General features: G+C 43.6%; 1 protein-coding gene across 5 annotated transcripts in view; it reads left to right on the forward strand.

The window, feature by feature from the left end:
• The window catches only part of CRYBG1 (crystallin beta-gamma domain containing 1), a 785,716-nt gene that overhangs the window by 661,070 nt on the left and 107,290 nt on the right, over positions 1-17,356 (forward strand). For all 5 annotated transcript variants that reach the window (XM_069235429.1, XM_069235430.1, XM_069235431.1 and 2 more), the window contains one exon: positions 13,621-13,747. In XM_069235429.1, coding sequence (XP_069091530.1) covers positions 13,621-13,747 — 127 coding nt within the window. The remainder of the gene's footprint in view (positions 1-13,620; positions 13,748-17,356) is intronic.

Genomic DNA, 17,356 nt, shown 5'->3' on the forward strand with positions numbered 1-17,356 from the left:
CCACTGGAACTCTCGTCAAAGAGCACTACCAGAGGCTGTAACTGAGATGGTGATGTTGTCTTGGTATTCCCAGAAAGTTGTGTAAACTCCTCTGCCAGCCTTTCGTGCAGCCATTCAGCCCCCTCAGAACAATGCCCCTCCCGCCACTGTTGGTGAGGGATTTATTTTTAATAAAGGCCGTCACCTTCTCCTCGCGTTTGTCGATTTTCTGAGCAAGTCTATGGGGGAATTTAAGGCTGCGTGCCCCCAAACTTTCTTCCCAAAGTAGGGCTTCATATCTTGGGAAGAAGAAAAGTTATCTTGCTGTCAAGTACCGGAGAGGTATCATTAGAATGAGTTAGAGGGTTGCATTAAATAAACAGAAGAAGCAAAGGCCGGAATTCTAATGTTCATAGTGCCCCTGTGTCCCTATCGAAGGAGCGTGGTGGTGAGGGTCCCAGGGAGCTAATGAAAAACAGAGATGCTGACACGCAAGGGGGGGGTGGCACAGAGGTGAAGGCAGAAGGAAACTAAGGCACACTCACCCCATTCTGGGGCAATACTGTATTAATCACAAATCAGTCGCCCCTCCGATGCCACATATTGGCACACTAGCGCTGTTAAAGCCACACGTCTGGAGGTTAAGTAGGGGACAGCCATCCGCTGCATGACAGAGACCTTCCAGAGACTTTCCTCAGTCATGGACATTCTGACTGGGGGGGCCCTTGCAGCCGCAGGCTTCAAACCAGCACAGTCAACAATTGCACATGACTGCTCCCTCTCGCCTGACCGAGAGCGCTGTATGCAAAAACATACCCTGGCAAGCCTTGAAACATCACAAGCAGGCCACCACAAGAAGGGGGAATCCATCAAAAGCAAAAGCATCCAAATGGATGTGGATTCAGGTTGCTGTGACGAGATAAGGCAGCACGCCTGCTGAGTGCGTCTCTAGTCATCCCGCACCCCACTTCTTGTCAGAGAGCTTGAGTTATTACTGGCTAAAGACATAGTCCGGAAGGTGCCCAAGAAGGAGAGAGGCAGAGAGTGCTATTCGTGCTATTTACTGGAGCCCAGGAAGGATGGTGGGTTCAAGCCAGTTTTTGATCTTGAATGTTCGCCGTGCTTGACGAATGACACCAACCTGACATGCAGAAGGCTCTTAATCCTACCCCACCCAAAGCTTGTGATGATAGTTGCATCATCTCTGGGCTGGGAAAGCCACTTGATGAGAGGTCAGAGGCCTCTGGTCTTTGGTGGAGCAGATGCACCATATCAACCTGCTGGAGTTTCTTGCCATCTGGCAGGCTCTCAACATCTTTTTGCCTTCCATCAAATGCAGCCCTCTGCAAGTTCTGATGGACAACGCAACTGCCTTATGGTACTGCAACAAGCAGGGGTGTGTGGTGTCATGGGCGCTGTGCAAGGAAGCACTGAAACTGTGGTACTGGTTGGACCTTAAGGGGATCTTGCTGACTGTCAGCCATATGGAAGGCAGGGCGGTTGAGCTCAACCATCTGACAGCCAGGGCGTATGAGCTCAGCAAATGCCATCTATCCAACTATTAGTGGCTCCTGCACTGAGGGGTAGGTTAAGTCATCTTCTTCCAGAGGGCTGTGCTGTGCCCTGGGTAGATCTTTTTGATCTTGCTTAGAACGAGCAATGTCAAACCTTTAGGGCTCTTAGTTACAGCCTCAAGGTTCCCTGGAGATATGTTTCTCGTTTTGTGGGACTCTGAGCTCCTGTACGTGTTCCAACCTCTGCTGCTTCATCCCTGAATTCTGAAGAACGTCGAGAGAGACCAGAATCATATCATCTTGATACCAACAGACTGGGCTCAAAGAGTATTGTACTCCAGCTGCTGAGGTTGAGCATTTACCCTCCTCTCTGTCAACCTATTTGGGAGGGTTTGCCTTTCTAGAAAAATGTTGTTGTTTTTTTCATCCAAACTATCACAACCTACACTTCCATGTGTAGAGCTGAGTGATACCAGCTGAGTGGTTTTGTTGTATCCTTAGAGGTGGTAAATGCCATCTTGTCAGCACACCTTCCATTCAAAAGTTGATCTACTCTGGAAGTTGGGCAAAGTTTGTGACCTGGTGCAAGGTCCATTGGGTTGACAGTTGCAGACTAAACTTTCTGATATACTTCTATTTGTCCTGTCGTTGGCTTAATGAGACCTTGCCTTTGGCACTTTTAAAGGTCATTTGTTAACCCTATTGGCTTTTCTGTGTTTGCCTGATCAGCTCTCACCGTTAAAGCCACAAGGTGTGATGCCTTTTTTGGAAGGGCTTACAACTTTGTTTCCTTCTGCACTCTCTGTTATGCAGTAGTGAGACCTTATCTTAATTCAAACTTTCTTAATGGGTACGCCTTTCAAGCCCATAGACATCGGTTTATTGAGACTTTTTCCCCTTAAGATGATCTTCCTCACTGTGTTCACTTCAGTATGCTGTAAAGGTGAATCCCAGATACTGTCAGTACAACCACTGTATACCACCACCTTTCTGGACAAGTTAGTGCTTCGGACCCTGAAATCCTGTCGGCCATAGCTGATGTTGTCCTTCCATGTGGGGCACTTATCTCGCTCCCTGTCTTTTTAGCTCTGTCACATCCCACTATGGAGGAGAGGCTTCATCAATTAGACCCTAAGAAGACCCTTCGCTTTTACACTAATTGAATTAAGGAGCACTGGTTGAAAGACCGACTCTGTGTGCGTTTTCTGGTGCGAAAAAGGGGAAGGAGGTCCAGAAATGGGCCTTATCAAGATGGAGTGTTTTCTGCATAAAATGTGCTATGCCTTGACAAAGGAGGAGCCCCCTGAGGGCCTTTGATAGCTTATTGTACTAGAACTAAGGACACCCTATGGCCTTGGACAGGAGTGTTCCGGTGCTGGATATCTGCCAGGCAGCTACAAAGGTGTCGTCCATTCCTTCACCAGCTATTACTGTCTTGATTTGCATGTTCTCAGAAAGGGTCATTTGGCTCACTCTGTCTTGCAATATGTCCTGGTGTGAAGTTCACTCATCAGACCCTCCACCTTTCACCAAACACTTATTTGGCATCTTTTCAAAACAGGAGGAATCTGCAGTCAGACGAATCCATCAGAGGAGAAAATGATATAACCTCGTTGATGCTCTTTCTGGTGGCTAATCTATCTAACCGCATGTTCCTCACCGCACTTCCTAAACTTCTAATTTTTAATAATGGCCCATGTTAGATTCTGCACCCTGTCACGATTCGCAATCAGTTACCGACCTTGCTCGCCTCAAGGCGCAGAATGCTTCATACTAAACTGATGTGAAAAGCCACCATTTGAATTGCATGTGGCCGGCTCATTGACTTTCTCTTTGTTCACATCATGTTATGTCAGTTATGGCGTCTACAGACAACACTCGCAGCAGATTGTCATTTTAAAACATAGGTGCTTAATGCTTACTTGGTCTTTTCTTGTCACCTTCGTGGTGAATACAGAGAAGTCTATTAATCACCTGGACGGGGTGCTGCCCTCAGTACACATTACTTCCCTGGCACAGAACAGCGTGAAGATTAAGTAGAGAAGCAACACACCCTGAAAAACGAGCCTCGGCAGGATCTGCCAGGGGCTGTAGTTGTGCCTGGCACGCCACAGCACCCTCCTTTCCCTTCCACGCTCTCAAGCGGAATGGCGAAGCACAATATTACACGTCATATTTCATTTGTTGACATCGTGCTTGTTTTAAAAGTTTTGCTGTTTTAAAAAAAAAAAGTTCCTTCTTGAGGGCAGCTTGCACATACAGCGGCCACTCCGTATTTTTGGTAGATGTAGAATTGTAACACATGGGCATAATGATTGTCCAAAGACGTCAAATTGCAGTAATCTGTGGTAGCAGGGGTTCGACTAGCTGCTAAATTGTACCTTTACTAAGCAATAGGGGCTCTTATCTTACTCAAGTTATTCACCACTGAATGGTGAATGGCCAAGTTGCCTTCGCTGAGACGTGATCGCTTAGTTGACAGGCAGTACACAGTGCTTAATTTGTGCTTGTTGTTTCCGGTGCTGAGGGCCGGCGCTTAGTCTTCTGCCCCAAACATTTGCTGCGAGCAAAAGACACGTTTGGGAAAGACGGAGGAATTAAAAAAAGAAAAAGCGTCACAATGAGAGAAAACAGAAAGCTGCAAGAGTGAGTTGAAGGGGCAGGGAGTGGCTTAAATGGATTGAAGAGGTCCGAGATGGCTTCGGGATTACGCTGCCTCAGTATTCCGTGCTCGCACATTGAATTGCAGCAGCCGCGTGTTTAAGAGGAGGGCTTTGGGCACCGGCCCCTTTTTATTTACAAATTAAGCACTGGAAGTACATAGATCTCCAGTAGAAGTCTCACCACCTTTCACCTCTGTCTCTAACGTATGACCGGCGATAGTAAATGTTTTGATGTTATGCAATTGACCGTTTGTTTTTTTTATCTCATGTTTGATGCAACATCAAAGAAACACAACACAACAGTGATTGCCTCAGGATGATGTTGCCATATTTGGAAAATTAGCAATAACCGATATATCTCAGACAACGGTGGTGCATCAGAAAGTTTTTTTTTTTAGGTATTGGCTACAAACGGCTTTATCTCTTTTTTGGGAAAGAGACCTTATTATTTTCGATATAGAGTTAGAGTGGGTTTTGAATTAACCCCTCGTTCATGATTCGATGGTGTTTTTTTGTCCATCCCACTAACCTGCTCCTAGTTCGGTGGCCTTCCACCCTGTTCGTTTATTTGGCCCACCCTGGAGCATTTTGGTATCCCTGTGCTTTTATTGCATGAGTTGTATTCTTCATCTGCTGGGCTTCTTGCACTTTCCTCGTGCACTGGCCCCTATCTCGTTCCCTGTGTTTTTAAAATATATATTTTTCGAGTGCCTGCAGCTACACACTGCTACATGGCTGCTCGTTTCCACCCCATGCTTTGCACAATTGTTCCCAGCCCTCTCCCACCCTAAGCCCTGCTCTGCCTTTAAAAAATAAAATAAAATTGCAAGGGCCTTAGCAGTTACGCACTGCTATGACACTGGTTGTTTGCTCCAATTTGGACAGCATCAGACAGATCTATATGTGTTTTACCATTACAACGTGGCAATCCACCATCTTCAAAAAGCAAATTAAAAATAAAGTTATGAAGATGGTTGCCTCGTTCGTGTCTGCATGTTTGATCATCTTTTAATGTTTTTTTTCTTTTACTTAAAAAAAAAAAAAAAATACTTGAAGGACGGCCATCCCATATACATACGCGTGCATGGTACCCACATTATAATGACTTTTCCCTTTGCTTTGAGAAAAAAATAATTCAGAGACGGTCACCTGACTTGCTTTCACGTGCAATGAAGCCATATTTTATTGATTGTTCTTAAAATAAAAACGAAAAAACCTTAAAGGTGGTCTCTGTGTGTGCCCACACATATATGATGCTCATCGGAGTGGGTTTGCTTTAGAAAAATTCTTAGAAGATAGCCTGCAGATGCACAAGCAGCGAACATAGAAGGGGAGAAAAGGCATTGGCAAAGCCAGTAAGTTTCTTAGGCCAGGCCTCTCGGTTTTGCTAAAGTTCGTTTTTGTTCTTTTTGGGGGAAATCAAAAATGCTACTCCCTTCATGGTTTTCCACATCTCTCCCTTCCCGAGATTTTCGAACTGAGGAAGTTTGTTCCAGAAATAACCACCATGACTGTGCCTGGAAAATATGTCTTCTGCTTTAGCAAGCTTTCGCTGTTTCTGTGTACATTTGTTCCGTTTCACATACCCATAACTGGGGCAGCCAAAATTGTTGAGTCAGTAAGGAAGAATGTATTAAATTAAGGCCCCTTGAGCTTACACTGTGCATTAGCATTTTGTTTTTGCTCTTCAAGGTCAAACATGCTCTTAGAGTTTAAATGTATTCTTATAAAATCGAAAAAGGCGTCATATACCGACAATGTATTGAACCTCGAGGCCTCTATCACCTCGGAGGTAAAAAAACAGATCCTTATAATAGAGTGAGCAGGGCTCGCTTCAAGGGGTCTTACTGGCATCATTAAGTACTAAAGCAATGAACGTGGCTGTCATAGTACGATGTACATACGTTTCAAGTTTGGTATATACAAATAATAATGTGACTGGCTCCCAGAGCTGTGACCCTCGGCACCGGAAAATTCATACTAGACAACCGTTTTTTTTGTAACCACTGTTCATTATTCCTTTACTGGAAACAGATATAAGTGGTTGCAAAAATGTACAATCGGAACTCCCGTCTGAAGATACAGCAGTACAGGTCAATAGGAAGATTTAAGAGGCTTTTATCCCAGCACGGGTGATGCTGACGTTCATCCTTCCAAGAACGCTAAAATGAACGTCAGGTCGATTGAGTAACAGTCGTTCTGGTCCCAATATTGTTAACCAGCTCTACACGCCAGGTGAACGTGTTACTGTGCTTGTTTAACAGGTCTGCAGTTGCCCTGCTTTTTTAATTGTCCCTCAGTTTTACTGAGCCTCAGTTTCGCCTACATTTAAGCTCATTCAGACACCCGTGGTGTCTCGATTCACCTGCATCAGTACATATTGCGATGCTTGGTTAAACCCGGCGAAATGTGTTCAGTGGAGAAGTGCTGAGCCTCCTAATATTTGTACACGTACTGTAGAATCCCGATCCGGGCACAAGCACCCGTTTGCACCCGAGTCGAGTTTACTAGCTTAAGGTTGTCCCTAAATAGCGTCTCTTAACAGAAGCCATCATATTTTAATATTCAAGTTGATGTTCACAAAATATTGTTTAGGCAGGTGTTGTTAATGGTTGCTAAATTGAATTTTACTCGGAAGTTAGCTATTCTGGTAAAGAGAAACCGTGACGATGGAGAGCGCAGGCACGCGTAATGTGGTTGCTTTGCACAATCGTTTAAAAGAGCAGATGCGACGTGTCACGCCTGGATTAGCTTTAAATACTTTTTTGCTTCGGCAAAGCAGTCCAGCCTGCGATGATGGTTGTGGCGTGTACCGCACCCTGCCCTAAAAAACGAATAGAGAAGCTGTTGGCGTTTTAGAGAGATTTGTGGTTTAATTTAATTATTTTCAATGTTGTTATCCCTTTTTTGTACTCGATAAATGTTATTTATAAAAAGTATCAACACTGTTTTTCCCAGAAGCTACCAATAAAAATGTTTCTATTCTTGAAGGTGGTGGTAGTAACTCTGTATAAGATAAACAAGAAGTCATAGATGCAATGCTTACATTAATTCCATCCGATTGCAATTATTTCTAGCACCTGGACAAATAAATACGTCTTTACTTATGAGGGGGATCTTAGTGACTTAGTTCATTGCCCTCATCAGCAATAATATCTCTCTCCTGGAGTCAGTGATCCAGTCTCAGTGTTAGGACAGTCAAGTGAGAGCGAGCAGACATAAATGCATATATTAAAAGCTCACTGGACCTCTTTGAGGCACCTAGAGCTGCCTATTGTGAATGCAACCTGCATGCTGGATCTATGGTGGAGAGGGTATGGTGGAACTCACACCATGGTGGGTGGAGGCTAATGGGAAATGAGAAATTGGGGGTCCCACACTCATGAGCAAAATAAATGGTGGCCTTTGGAGAATGTATACTTGCCAAATAGTCTATACCTGTCCTGGTAGATAGATAGTTCTTTGGTTGCCCTTCTCCACTCTGGAGAGAGAGGCAGATCGCGCTTCTTGGCACTGGGTCTGCTTCTGTAGGCTGCTTAGGCTAGCTGGGAGATTCCATGCAGGCAAGGTAGTGGAAGGCCCCCACACCTTCAGCATGTCATCCATCTTTGTTCTGATTTGAAGGAACTCAGCAGAAGTACTATTGCAGGACCCATCCAGCCTGAGTCTATGTAGATCTTCCACAAGCTCAAGTGGGTCTTCAGCTTATATCCACCATCCATGGCAGTTGGGCTATAACCCATACCCAGTCTGTGCCAGTGCATCATAAGAGTTTCAAATGCTAACCAACTATGTTGGGGGCACTTTTCCCTCCCCAGAGGAAATGATGGACATTTTTATGCTTCCTGAATGCACTGTGAAGTCTCATACCTATGTGACAGGCAGGTCTCATCTCCAATTACTTGCTTTGGTGAGAAACCTCGCCTACTTTCTTCAGTCTACACCTGGAGACAAAGGCAGATGAGTGAGGAAGAATCTTGGGTGGTGCAGGGCTCTTCTTGTTGTTTCTTTGTGGATAACTAACCTTCATTGTACACTCACCATTTTATACTAAAAATATTTTTGTGATTGCCTAAGGGGCTCTGAAGATGAGCTCTTAGTCTGGCATCCACACTTAGGGCCTCATTACTACCTTGGACGTCAATAGACCACAAGGGTAGTAGTGGTGGTGGTCTGATGGCGTCAGTCGTGCTGTGGTCAGACCGCCAGCATCGCCAGTTCTCCTCCACTGGAGGGTCTGGCGGTCCTAATCTGCCCAGGCAGCGCCGCCCTAGGGATTACAACACCCCCTCTCTGCCAGCGATTACACGGCGGTAGCACCGCCATGTAAATGCTGGCAGAGGCGTGATGCAGGGGGCCCCTGGATTGCCCATGCACTTTGCATGGGCATTTCAGGGGTCTCCTTGGCCAGCCTCGTGGGTGCACCCTATGCACTACAGCATTGCCACCAGCTCTATTATGAGCCAGCGTCAATGCTGTAGGTCGTTTCCCACTGAGCCAGTGGGAAACTGGCAATGGGGTCCACGGGAAGGCAGCCACACCGCCGGCAACCTGATCGTCGGGACTTTGCTGTCAGGACCGTCCGCCTAAGTCATAATGATCCCTTATTCCTTTGTTTGCAATAATTTTTGCAAAAACAAAACCTTATAATGTTTGCCAACGTTCACATTCATTAAAAGAAAAAATGAATCACCTTATTTACCACAAGTCACTAGAAATAATGTACAAAATAAGACCATTAGACTTCTTCCCAGGGTGCAGCTCTGCAACCAAAAAAAAAAATGCTGCCCCCAGTCAGAACTTCAATAGAGATTGGAGTGGATGGGCAACCTCTTTAAAACCAGAAAGTGAAAAACATACTTTGCTTACGGCCATTTTAGGATATATCAACAATGTTGCTAAGAAGCAATAATTCTGCTTTCTGTCGTGGGAGCAGGGCAGGGGGATCCCTTGGGATTAAGAATCCATCTGCCATTGCTAAAAATTCACAAAACTAAACGTGGAGGAGAGCCCGTGGGGCAGGAGATAAGGGCTGGTGACACTGCAGCTGAAACCGTTGTTGGGGGCTTCAGTCCTCACACACAGTCCTGTCCAGACTGCTAGTCTGCGTACCCTCTGCGTCCAGGAACTCGAGCAATACATACACAGTTCAGCTGCTAACCCTCTTATTGCAAAATACCTTGTGATCAGCCGTTCAGCAAAGTGGTGGTAAAGCACGTCCAAGAAAAGCAGAACTTTAATGGGTATCCTTTATCTGAACATTCACCGCTTCAAAATATATTGGCGAGAAATGCAGTAAATCATCGCCAGCCTGTGGATGGAAATACCCTTTTCTCATATAGAGTACTGATCCCTTTATTTGACACGGACCCGAGTGTGCGAATGACGAGCCTCCTTCGGCTGTTAGCCTGCAGGGGCACTCTGTGCGGCGGAGGCTTTGCAATAACGAGCTGATGAATGTGTGCCGCTCGGAACATGTTATACGGCGAAGGATGTATCATCGCCAGGGGCTCCGGAAATCTGTAGCTTCCTGTTTGCATGGTGCAGTGTAGTCTGGTTCTTCTCAAGCTGCCCCAGAGGACAGAGACGACTGTTGAGAAAATGGAACACGTTTCAGAAGTGTAATTCAAGCAAACATTTGTAGTTACGTCCTGATAGGATGGAGTAGGGCCCTTTTTCTTAGTTTGATGGACATATTAGTCCGTCGAGACTTCGTAGAAGTCCAATCTGCTGTTTTTAATAGGCCATTTTCTTTAATACACTTGTAATATCGGGCATCTGCCACGTTTTTTGACACAGTACCTTTTCTGCCAAGCTCTAGATAAGCTTCCAAATCTTCTGTGAAGGAATGGATCACCGTGCAACTTGAGATGGATAAACTTTTGCTATAGCGATTAGATGAGATAATCAAGTCTTTTCGTTGCGCGGTCAAGTTTAATAATGTGTCACAGTATTTTCGGTGTGTTGCTGTTTGCCACGTGGTCAAATTGTGACATCTAATGTACACGGTCTGTTCTTTACACTGCCTCTGCTAACAAGGCATATCTTCTTTTTCCTCCACTTTCTTTACCTTAAAAATGAAGATAGTTCTTCATTGACCAACTAATCCACCTGAGACATGAGTTCCTGCAGCAGAGCACATGCAGAAGTACTTTTGAAGCACCTTACAGATAATGCGAAGATGTATTGCGTGAACGTATCCCCTTGGGATTCTGTCTAATGGTCGTAGGACGGTCTGCCTCATGTTCTATCTGGATAAAACGGCCTCTACATATTTGAAACATACTCAGCCTTCTTTTGGAGGTAGATTGATGTGCCTGGTTCCGATCTGCATAACTGGTGGTCCTCAGAGTGCCCTCTGTGAGGACCACCAAAGGCTTGCACAAGGCACTGGGAAGTTGCCAATTTCTGAGTTTGTTGTTTGTAATTTTGGACCTGCTCCTGAGATGCATGCCAAGTCGCAAACATATTTAGTCTATTTCCAAGTCCCATTTTTTCCAAACGATCCTATATTTCAAACCTCAACAATGAGAAATGTCTGGGAGGGAAGAGAGAATGTGTAGTGTAGAATAACAACACTTTCTCAAGAAAGCAAATGGAAAATGTCTGTTTGAATGGAAAATGTTAGCATAGTAGTACTAATACCATTCTGCAGGCACAGTGTCAGTTGCCATCCCTCCATGTTACTGCGCGCGCCTACAGCGTGTAGGCCACGGCTGTAGCTCCCACTTCCACTTGGGACATTAAACTTTAAAGTAATTCAGCAGTGCAATGTGCACACCAGTGAATGTGTTACAAAACGAAATACGATTTAAACAAAGTGCTGCCCAGTTTTATAATTGTGAAAACATGTTAAATGATGTGTTTGAATGAAAAAAGTCACCTTTATTGTTTGCACGTGCGGATATTGCCTTGCAAGTGATTAGAATGAAAATGTATTAACTGTTATAATGCATGTGTTAATATAGCTCACACTCAAAATGAGGTCTACCTGAGTTAATGCAGGTGGATAAAACCACTATTGATTTTTTACGTGTTTCTATGCTATTTACCAGTATATTTTATTCTTGGGAGAACACTGGAGAAAACAACAAATCATGATTTTCTGATTTAAATAATTTGGGTTCCCAGTCTTTCCACTTTGAATAAACTCATATTTTTTCATGCAGAAAAAATGACAATTGTGGGATGCTCCCAGCATTTGAGAACCCCATTTAAAAGGGTTGGTATATTGTATAAACCTTGAGTTGTGTTAGTAGATGTTTAATTATTATATAATTGTGTGCATTACGTGTTTTTAACTTAAACAGTGGCAATTACTGTGATGTCATTAAGGTCACATAACGTCACTCCCTGGTATAATCAAGTCAAAAATCAAACAATGTTACTTCCTGTGATGTCACAGGGGGCTCAGATTGCGAATGGGATGTCACTTCCGGTACCGGTGGCATTTCGTGGCATCAACGTGCATGTTAAGGACTGCCTCTGAAATGCTTAAAGGAGCCATCCGATAAATGGTGTCACAATAAGTCTGAGAGTCCAAATGACGTCACCAACAACAAACATTGTGGAATGCCTATAATTGCTTAATGTTAAAGATGCAAGACTGAGTAAAGAGAACTGTATTTTTTCTCTACACTGGAGGGAAGCTTTGAACCGGAAGGGGGATGAAATGACCTCCCCATATGTTATTGTATAAGGGTTGGGCCAATGAAATGGGTATAATGGAGTATCACCAACACGTCCCGGATTATTTTAATAGTTTCATTTCACTGTCAGAAGCAATTCATTTACCGTTTTGAAAAAAAACCTATGAATGTCAGTTGAGGAATGAGATATACAGGGAGTGCAGAATTATTAGGCAAATTAGTATTTTGACCACATCATCCTCTTTATGCATGTTGTCCTACTCCAAGCTGTATAGGCTCGAAAGCCTACTACCAATTAAGCATATTAGGTGATGTGCATCTCTGTAATGAGAAGGGGTGTGGTCTAATGACATCAACACCCTATATCAGGTGTGCATAATTATTAGGCAACTTCCTTTCCTTTGGCAAAATGGGTCAAAAGAAGGACTTGACAGGCTCAGAAAAGTCAAAAATAGTGAGATATCTTGCAGAGGGATGCAGCACTCTTAAAATTGCAAAGCTTCTGAAGCGTGATCATCGAACAATCAAGCGTTTCATTCAAAATAGTCAACAGGGTCGCAAGAAGCGTGTGGAAAAACCAAGGCGCAAAATAACTGCCCATGAACTGAGAAAAGTCAAGCGTGCAGCTGCCACGATGCCACTTGCCACCAGTTTGGCCATATTTCAGAGCTGCAACATCACTGGAGTGCCCAAAAGCACAAGGTGTGCAATACTCAGAGACATGGCCAAGGTAAGAAAGGCTGAAAGACGACCACCACTGAACAAGACACACAAGCTGAAACGTCAAGACTGGGCCAAGAAATATCTCAAGACTGATTTTTCTAAGGTTTTATGGACTGATGAAATGAGAGTGAGTCTTGATGGGCCAGATGGATGGGCCCGTGGCTGGATTGGTAAAGGGCAGAGAGCTCCAGTCCGACTCAGACGCCAGCAAGGTGGAGGTGGAGTACTGGTTTGGGCTGGTATCATCAAAGATGAGCTTGTGGGGCCTTTTCGGGTTGAGGATGGAGTCAAGCTCAACTCCCAGTCCTACTGCCAGTTCCTGGAAGACACCTTCTTCAAGCAGTGGTACAGGAAGAAGTCTGCATCCTTCAAGAAAAACATGATTTTCATGCAGGACAATGCTCCATCACACGCGTCCAAGTACTCCACAGCGTGGCTGGCAAGAAAGGGTATAAAAGAAGGAAATCTAATGACATGGCCTCCTTGTTCACCTGATCTGAACCCCATTGAGAAAGTGTGGTCCATCATCAAATGTGAGATTTACAAGGAGGGAAAACAGTACACTTCTCTGAACAGTGTCTGGGAGGCTGTGGTTGCTGCTGCACGCAATGTTGATGGTGAACAGATCAAAACACTGACAGAATCCATGGATGGCAGGCTTTTGAGTGTCCTTGCAAAGAAAGGTGGCTATATTGGTCACTGATTTGTTTTTGTTTTGTTTTTGAATGTCAGAAATGTATATTTGTGAATGTTGAGATGTTATATTGGTTTCACTGGTAATAATAAATAATTGAAATGGGTATATATTTTTTTTTTGTTAAGTTGCCTAATAATTATGCACAGTAATAGTCACCTGCACACACAGATATCCCCCTAACATAGCTAAAACTAAAAACAAACTAAAAACTACTTCCAAAAATATTCAGCTTTGATATTAATGAGTTTTTTGGGTTCATTGAGAACATGGTTGTTGTTCAATAATAAAATTAATCCTCAAAAATACAACTTGCCTAATAATTCTGCACTCCCTGTAAACAGTGCCTGAACACAAAGGTGTCAATTGTGGGTTCTAATGTATTATTTTATTTGCAGATGGATAGCCTATGAAAATGCAGACTTCACTGGAGAACAATACGTGCTCGAGAAGGGGAAGTATTCCAGTTTTAAGGACTGGGGAGCAAAGAGCTTCAAGATTTCTTCTGTTCAACCAATCGGTTTGGTAATGTTTTTTTCATTCCTCTAAAAACGTTAATCCAGTTTTAAGGGTAAAGTCCCTATTTAGGATGTAATTTAAGTGAAAACTTTAATTGTTTAAATTCTATTGGCCCAAAAGATGTATTTCCTTACTTTGTTTTCATTTGTTTTAAATAGCCCCATGTGTTGAACAACCATACAGTGGCTTGACTAGCTCTGCTGTCGTGGTGACAATTTATACCTGACTTTTAAGGTCACACATAAGCAAGTTAATGGGTTTATCCTCAAAAGAAATAAGTTATTAGTGTAGGAGCCCGCTCCTAAATCTGAACCAGATTAGTTTAGATTGTCTCTGTTTCTTCTACAGTGGTGCAATTTCCAAGTCAGTGTGGGTTCGCCCAAATACCAAAAGGTATAACGTTAACAAGACAAGTTACTGCCCCCTAGTGGCTTGATCAAAGCAACATTTGATAATTTACCCAAGGAGTAGGTTAATGCCATTCCTTAGACTCGATTATGCAACTTATTAAAGAAGTATCAGTGGACTTCTTGAGACAAGGAGCAATATATGCACATTTGGCTATGGTAAAATCTCTATTCTTATGGATAATCCTAACTGCAGGTTTCCCACCTTAGAATACCCCCTAGATGTAAAACTAGATCCAGAAACTTTTTGCAGCTGCGCTCTTGGTGCCACAAGGTGGTGATGTGCGCCTTCGCACTGCTTCCATACTGCGCAGAAGTGATGGAGTGGATCTGTGTATAAGCACCACCCCTGATGTGTGTTCCTTTCTTTCCACACCTTCTGAAACAGATCCAGTGATCCGTTCGCCACTTTGTTAGTTTTTACTATGACTTCTAAATGATTTCACCAGTGTGCTAGGGAACAATGACCTCAAACAGCATTGATCAAACCAGGCGCAAAAGCAGGAATCAGATTTCAAATTGAAGATTAAGGTGGGCAGTTTCGAACTGTGTTCAGTTTTGTCTCCAATCAATCTTATTTATAAAGCTACATTTTATAGTCTCAGAAAGCTATTGGTGAATCCTGAATATGCCAAAACATGTTTCACCGCCTAATGGCGTGCAGGCCTAGGGCTTTTTCAATGCCAAAGTATTCTATATATGTTCTGATATTCATAAAGAATCAGGTAAAAAGTGAACAGTATTAATCTGGTTATAGTCTGAGTAAGATGAGGTCTCTGTGGTCGGAGAAAGCAAGAGTGTATATGTCAGTCCCACCAGAAAGCAGATTTCAGTTACAGATCCTTATGTGATATGTCTTTAGTGTCTGTGCTTGGGCCATGACTCCTAAGTCATGCACAGTGCACTCAGTGACAGTCCTGTGAGTTGCAGAATACAAGAAGTCACGTCCTTCACATTGGTCTCCATCTCAAATCAAGACACGGACCCTGTCGTGATTTTGAGGCCATTTCACACAAGCATAAGAAAGCAAAGTGGAACTCTATCCAATCCAACCACTCTGAAGAGAAGGTGCAAAGGCGTCACTATGTTAGTGACACCCCTTTGAGGTCTCTTGCCATGGAATCAATTATTCAGCCGGTCTCGACACTCCCCAAATTTCCCAGCCTGTCCTTGACCTCAAAGTAGATTGAGAAATTGAATGAGGCCATGCTGCAAGTATTCGGGGTGCTGCAAGTGCCCTCTCGACTGCTTTTGGGTTCCCAGAAACACAAGGTAACAGTCTCGTTACCACCAGCCGGTCTATGTCAGTGAAGTCCGTTCCCCAGAGACCTATTACCAAGCGTGGACAGACTTCTACTCCAGGCCCGGATCCACACCTGTCCTTGCTACACTGGCGCTGGTGTTGACTGCACAGGCACACGAAGGGAACCCGGTGCTGATGCCATTGTGGGATTACTAACCTGCTTTGGTTTGAACCCAACCGATGTTGCACTACGAAAATTTACAAAAGCGCAACCAGTTGTCATGCACCCCCAGTCCAACGCAGTGCCTCTGCTGTGCTGCACTTATCAGCAGAGGCTGCATTAGCTTTTTGGTTCAGACTCTGATCTCATTCCAAAGCAGGGGCACCCCAAGACGTTGATGGTGATGATGGTTTGTTTATTAAAAGTATAGATATATAAATTATCTAACCATATGTCTATAGGTCTGCTAGCTAAGCGTTCTCTTTATGCACAAAAATCCACAGATTTCATAGATTTTAATTTGAGCCTTTACAATTTTTATGAAAAGTGGTGTCTTTATGATAATCTTAAACTTGCAACTAGTATAGATCCTACATTTTTGCAGATTTTACTGTTAAACTATTGCAGGTTGTGTCTTCACCTACATTAACACATATATATAAATAAATGTAAACCACTCTCCTGTAAGAGTCACCAAAGCAGCCATTCTAACTGCTCTTGTGATGCTCTCGATCTAGGCCTCTAGCTCTTATTCTGTGAAAAAGAAATGTGTAACCAGGACTTGAAATTGCAGCTCCTACTCCAGCATCAGGGCCAGTGGCTGCATAGAAAGTTCCATAGTCAGTCCAAAACCCTCTGCATTGTCAATAGATAGTGATCTAACAAGCAGCACTTTATTTTCATTGCCTGTTATCCGTTCCCTCGCCTTACATTTTAGTTTTCAATCCTTGCCGATGTACCTAGTATCCACATTCTAATAATCAAGAACATGCAGCAAATCCTGTTTGCAGCTAATTACTTAGTTTAATTTGATTTTTGGGCAGTGCCAGAATTCTGGTCTCTAATATTTTGCACGTAGCTGGCTTATCTCTCCTGCTGTTGTTAATATTTTTGAGTAGTTACGTAAGCCAGCTGCCAGGGACATTGGTTTCATATTTCCAGTTTGCCCTTTCTCATATTCCTGAAATGAAATAGCAGCACAGATGACGTTCCTGCTGTATGGTGGACTTAAGCCAAGGTAGCTGAGTATTACTTTCTGAGACAGTTGTACTGGGTTTCCATGGTAAAATCTTCATTGCCCACACTGATGTTTCATAGCTAGTGGCTTAGAGCTGGATTTTAAAGGCAATCTCGAAAGTAGTGCAATTTGTGATTTTTCTTTTAATGGAGACTCCACTGCTGGACCTTAGATAGCAGTCGGATGAAGGATTAGAATATGGTAAATTGGCAGCGAGGGTAGTCATTTGGAGGAAATCCCTGTTAGACCTGGCAGCTCTTGGCATGGTTTCCCTGTACATTTTGCTTCTGATTGCCTGTTTTTGGATCCTGTGCTGTAATTTGTTTCTGTTGGTTTTGATACGCTCGGCACTTTACCACTGATAACCAGTGCTAAAGTGCAAGTGCCCTCTGTCTGAATTTCATTGGTAATTGTTTTTTTCCTGATTGGCATATTTGATTTATTAGTAAGTCCCTAGTATTCTGCACCATGTGCGCCCAGGGTCTGTAAATCAAATGCTACTAGTGGGCCTGCAACACAGATTGTGCCACACACGAGTAGCCTTGTGAACAGGTCTCGGACCTGCCATTGCAGTGTGTGTGTTAGGTTTTTTACTGCCAGTTAGACCACTTGCCAGGTCTAAACCTTCCCTTTTACTACATGTACATTACCCCTTAGGTAGGCCCTAGATAGCCCTATGGGCAGGGTGCAGTGTATTTTAAAGGTAGGACATGTACCCTTGTGTTTT

The sequence above is a fragment of the Pleurodeles waltl genome, chromosome 5 (assembly GCF_031143425.1).
Source record: "Pleurodeles waltl isolate 20211129_DDA chromosome 5, aPleWal1.hap1.20221129, whole genome shotgun sequence".
Lineage (NCBI taxonomy): Eukaryota > Metazoa > Chordata > Amphibia > Caudata > Salamandridae > Pleurodeles > Pleurodeles waltl.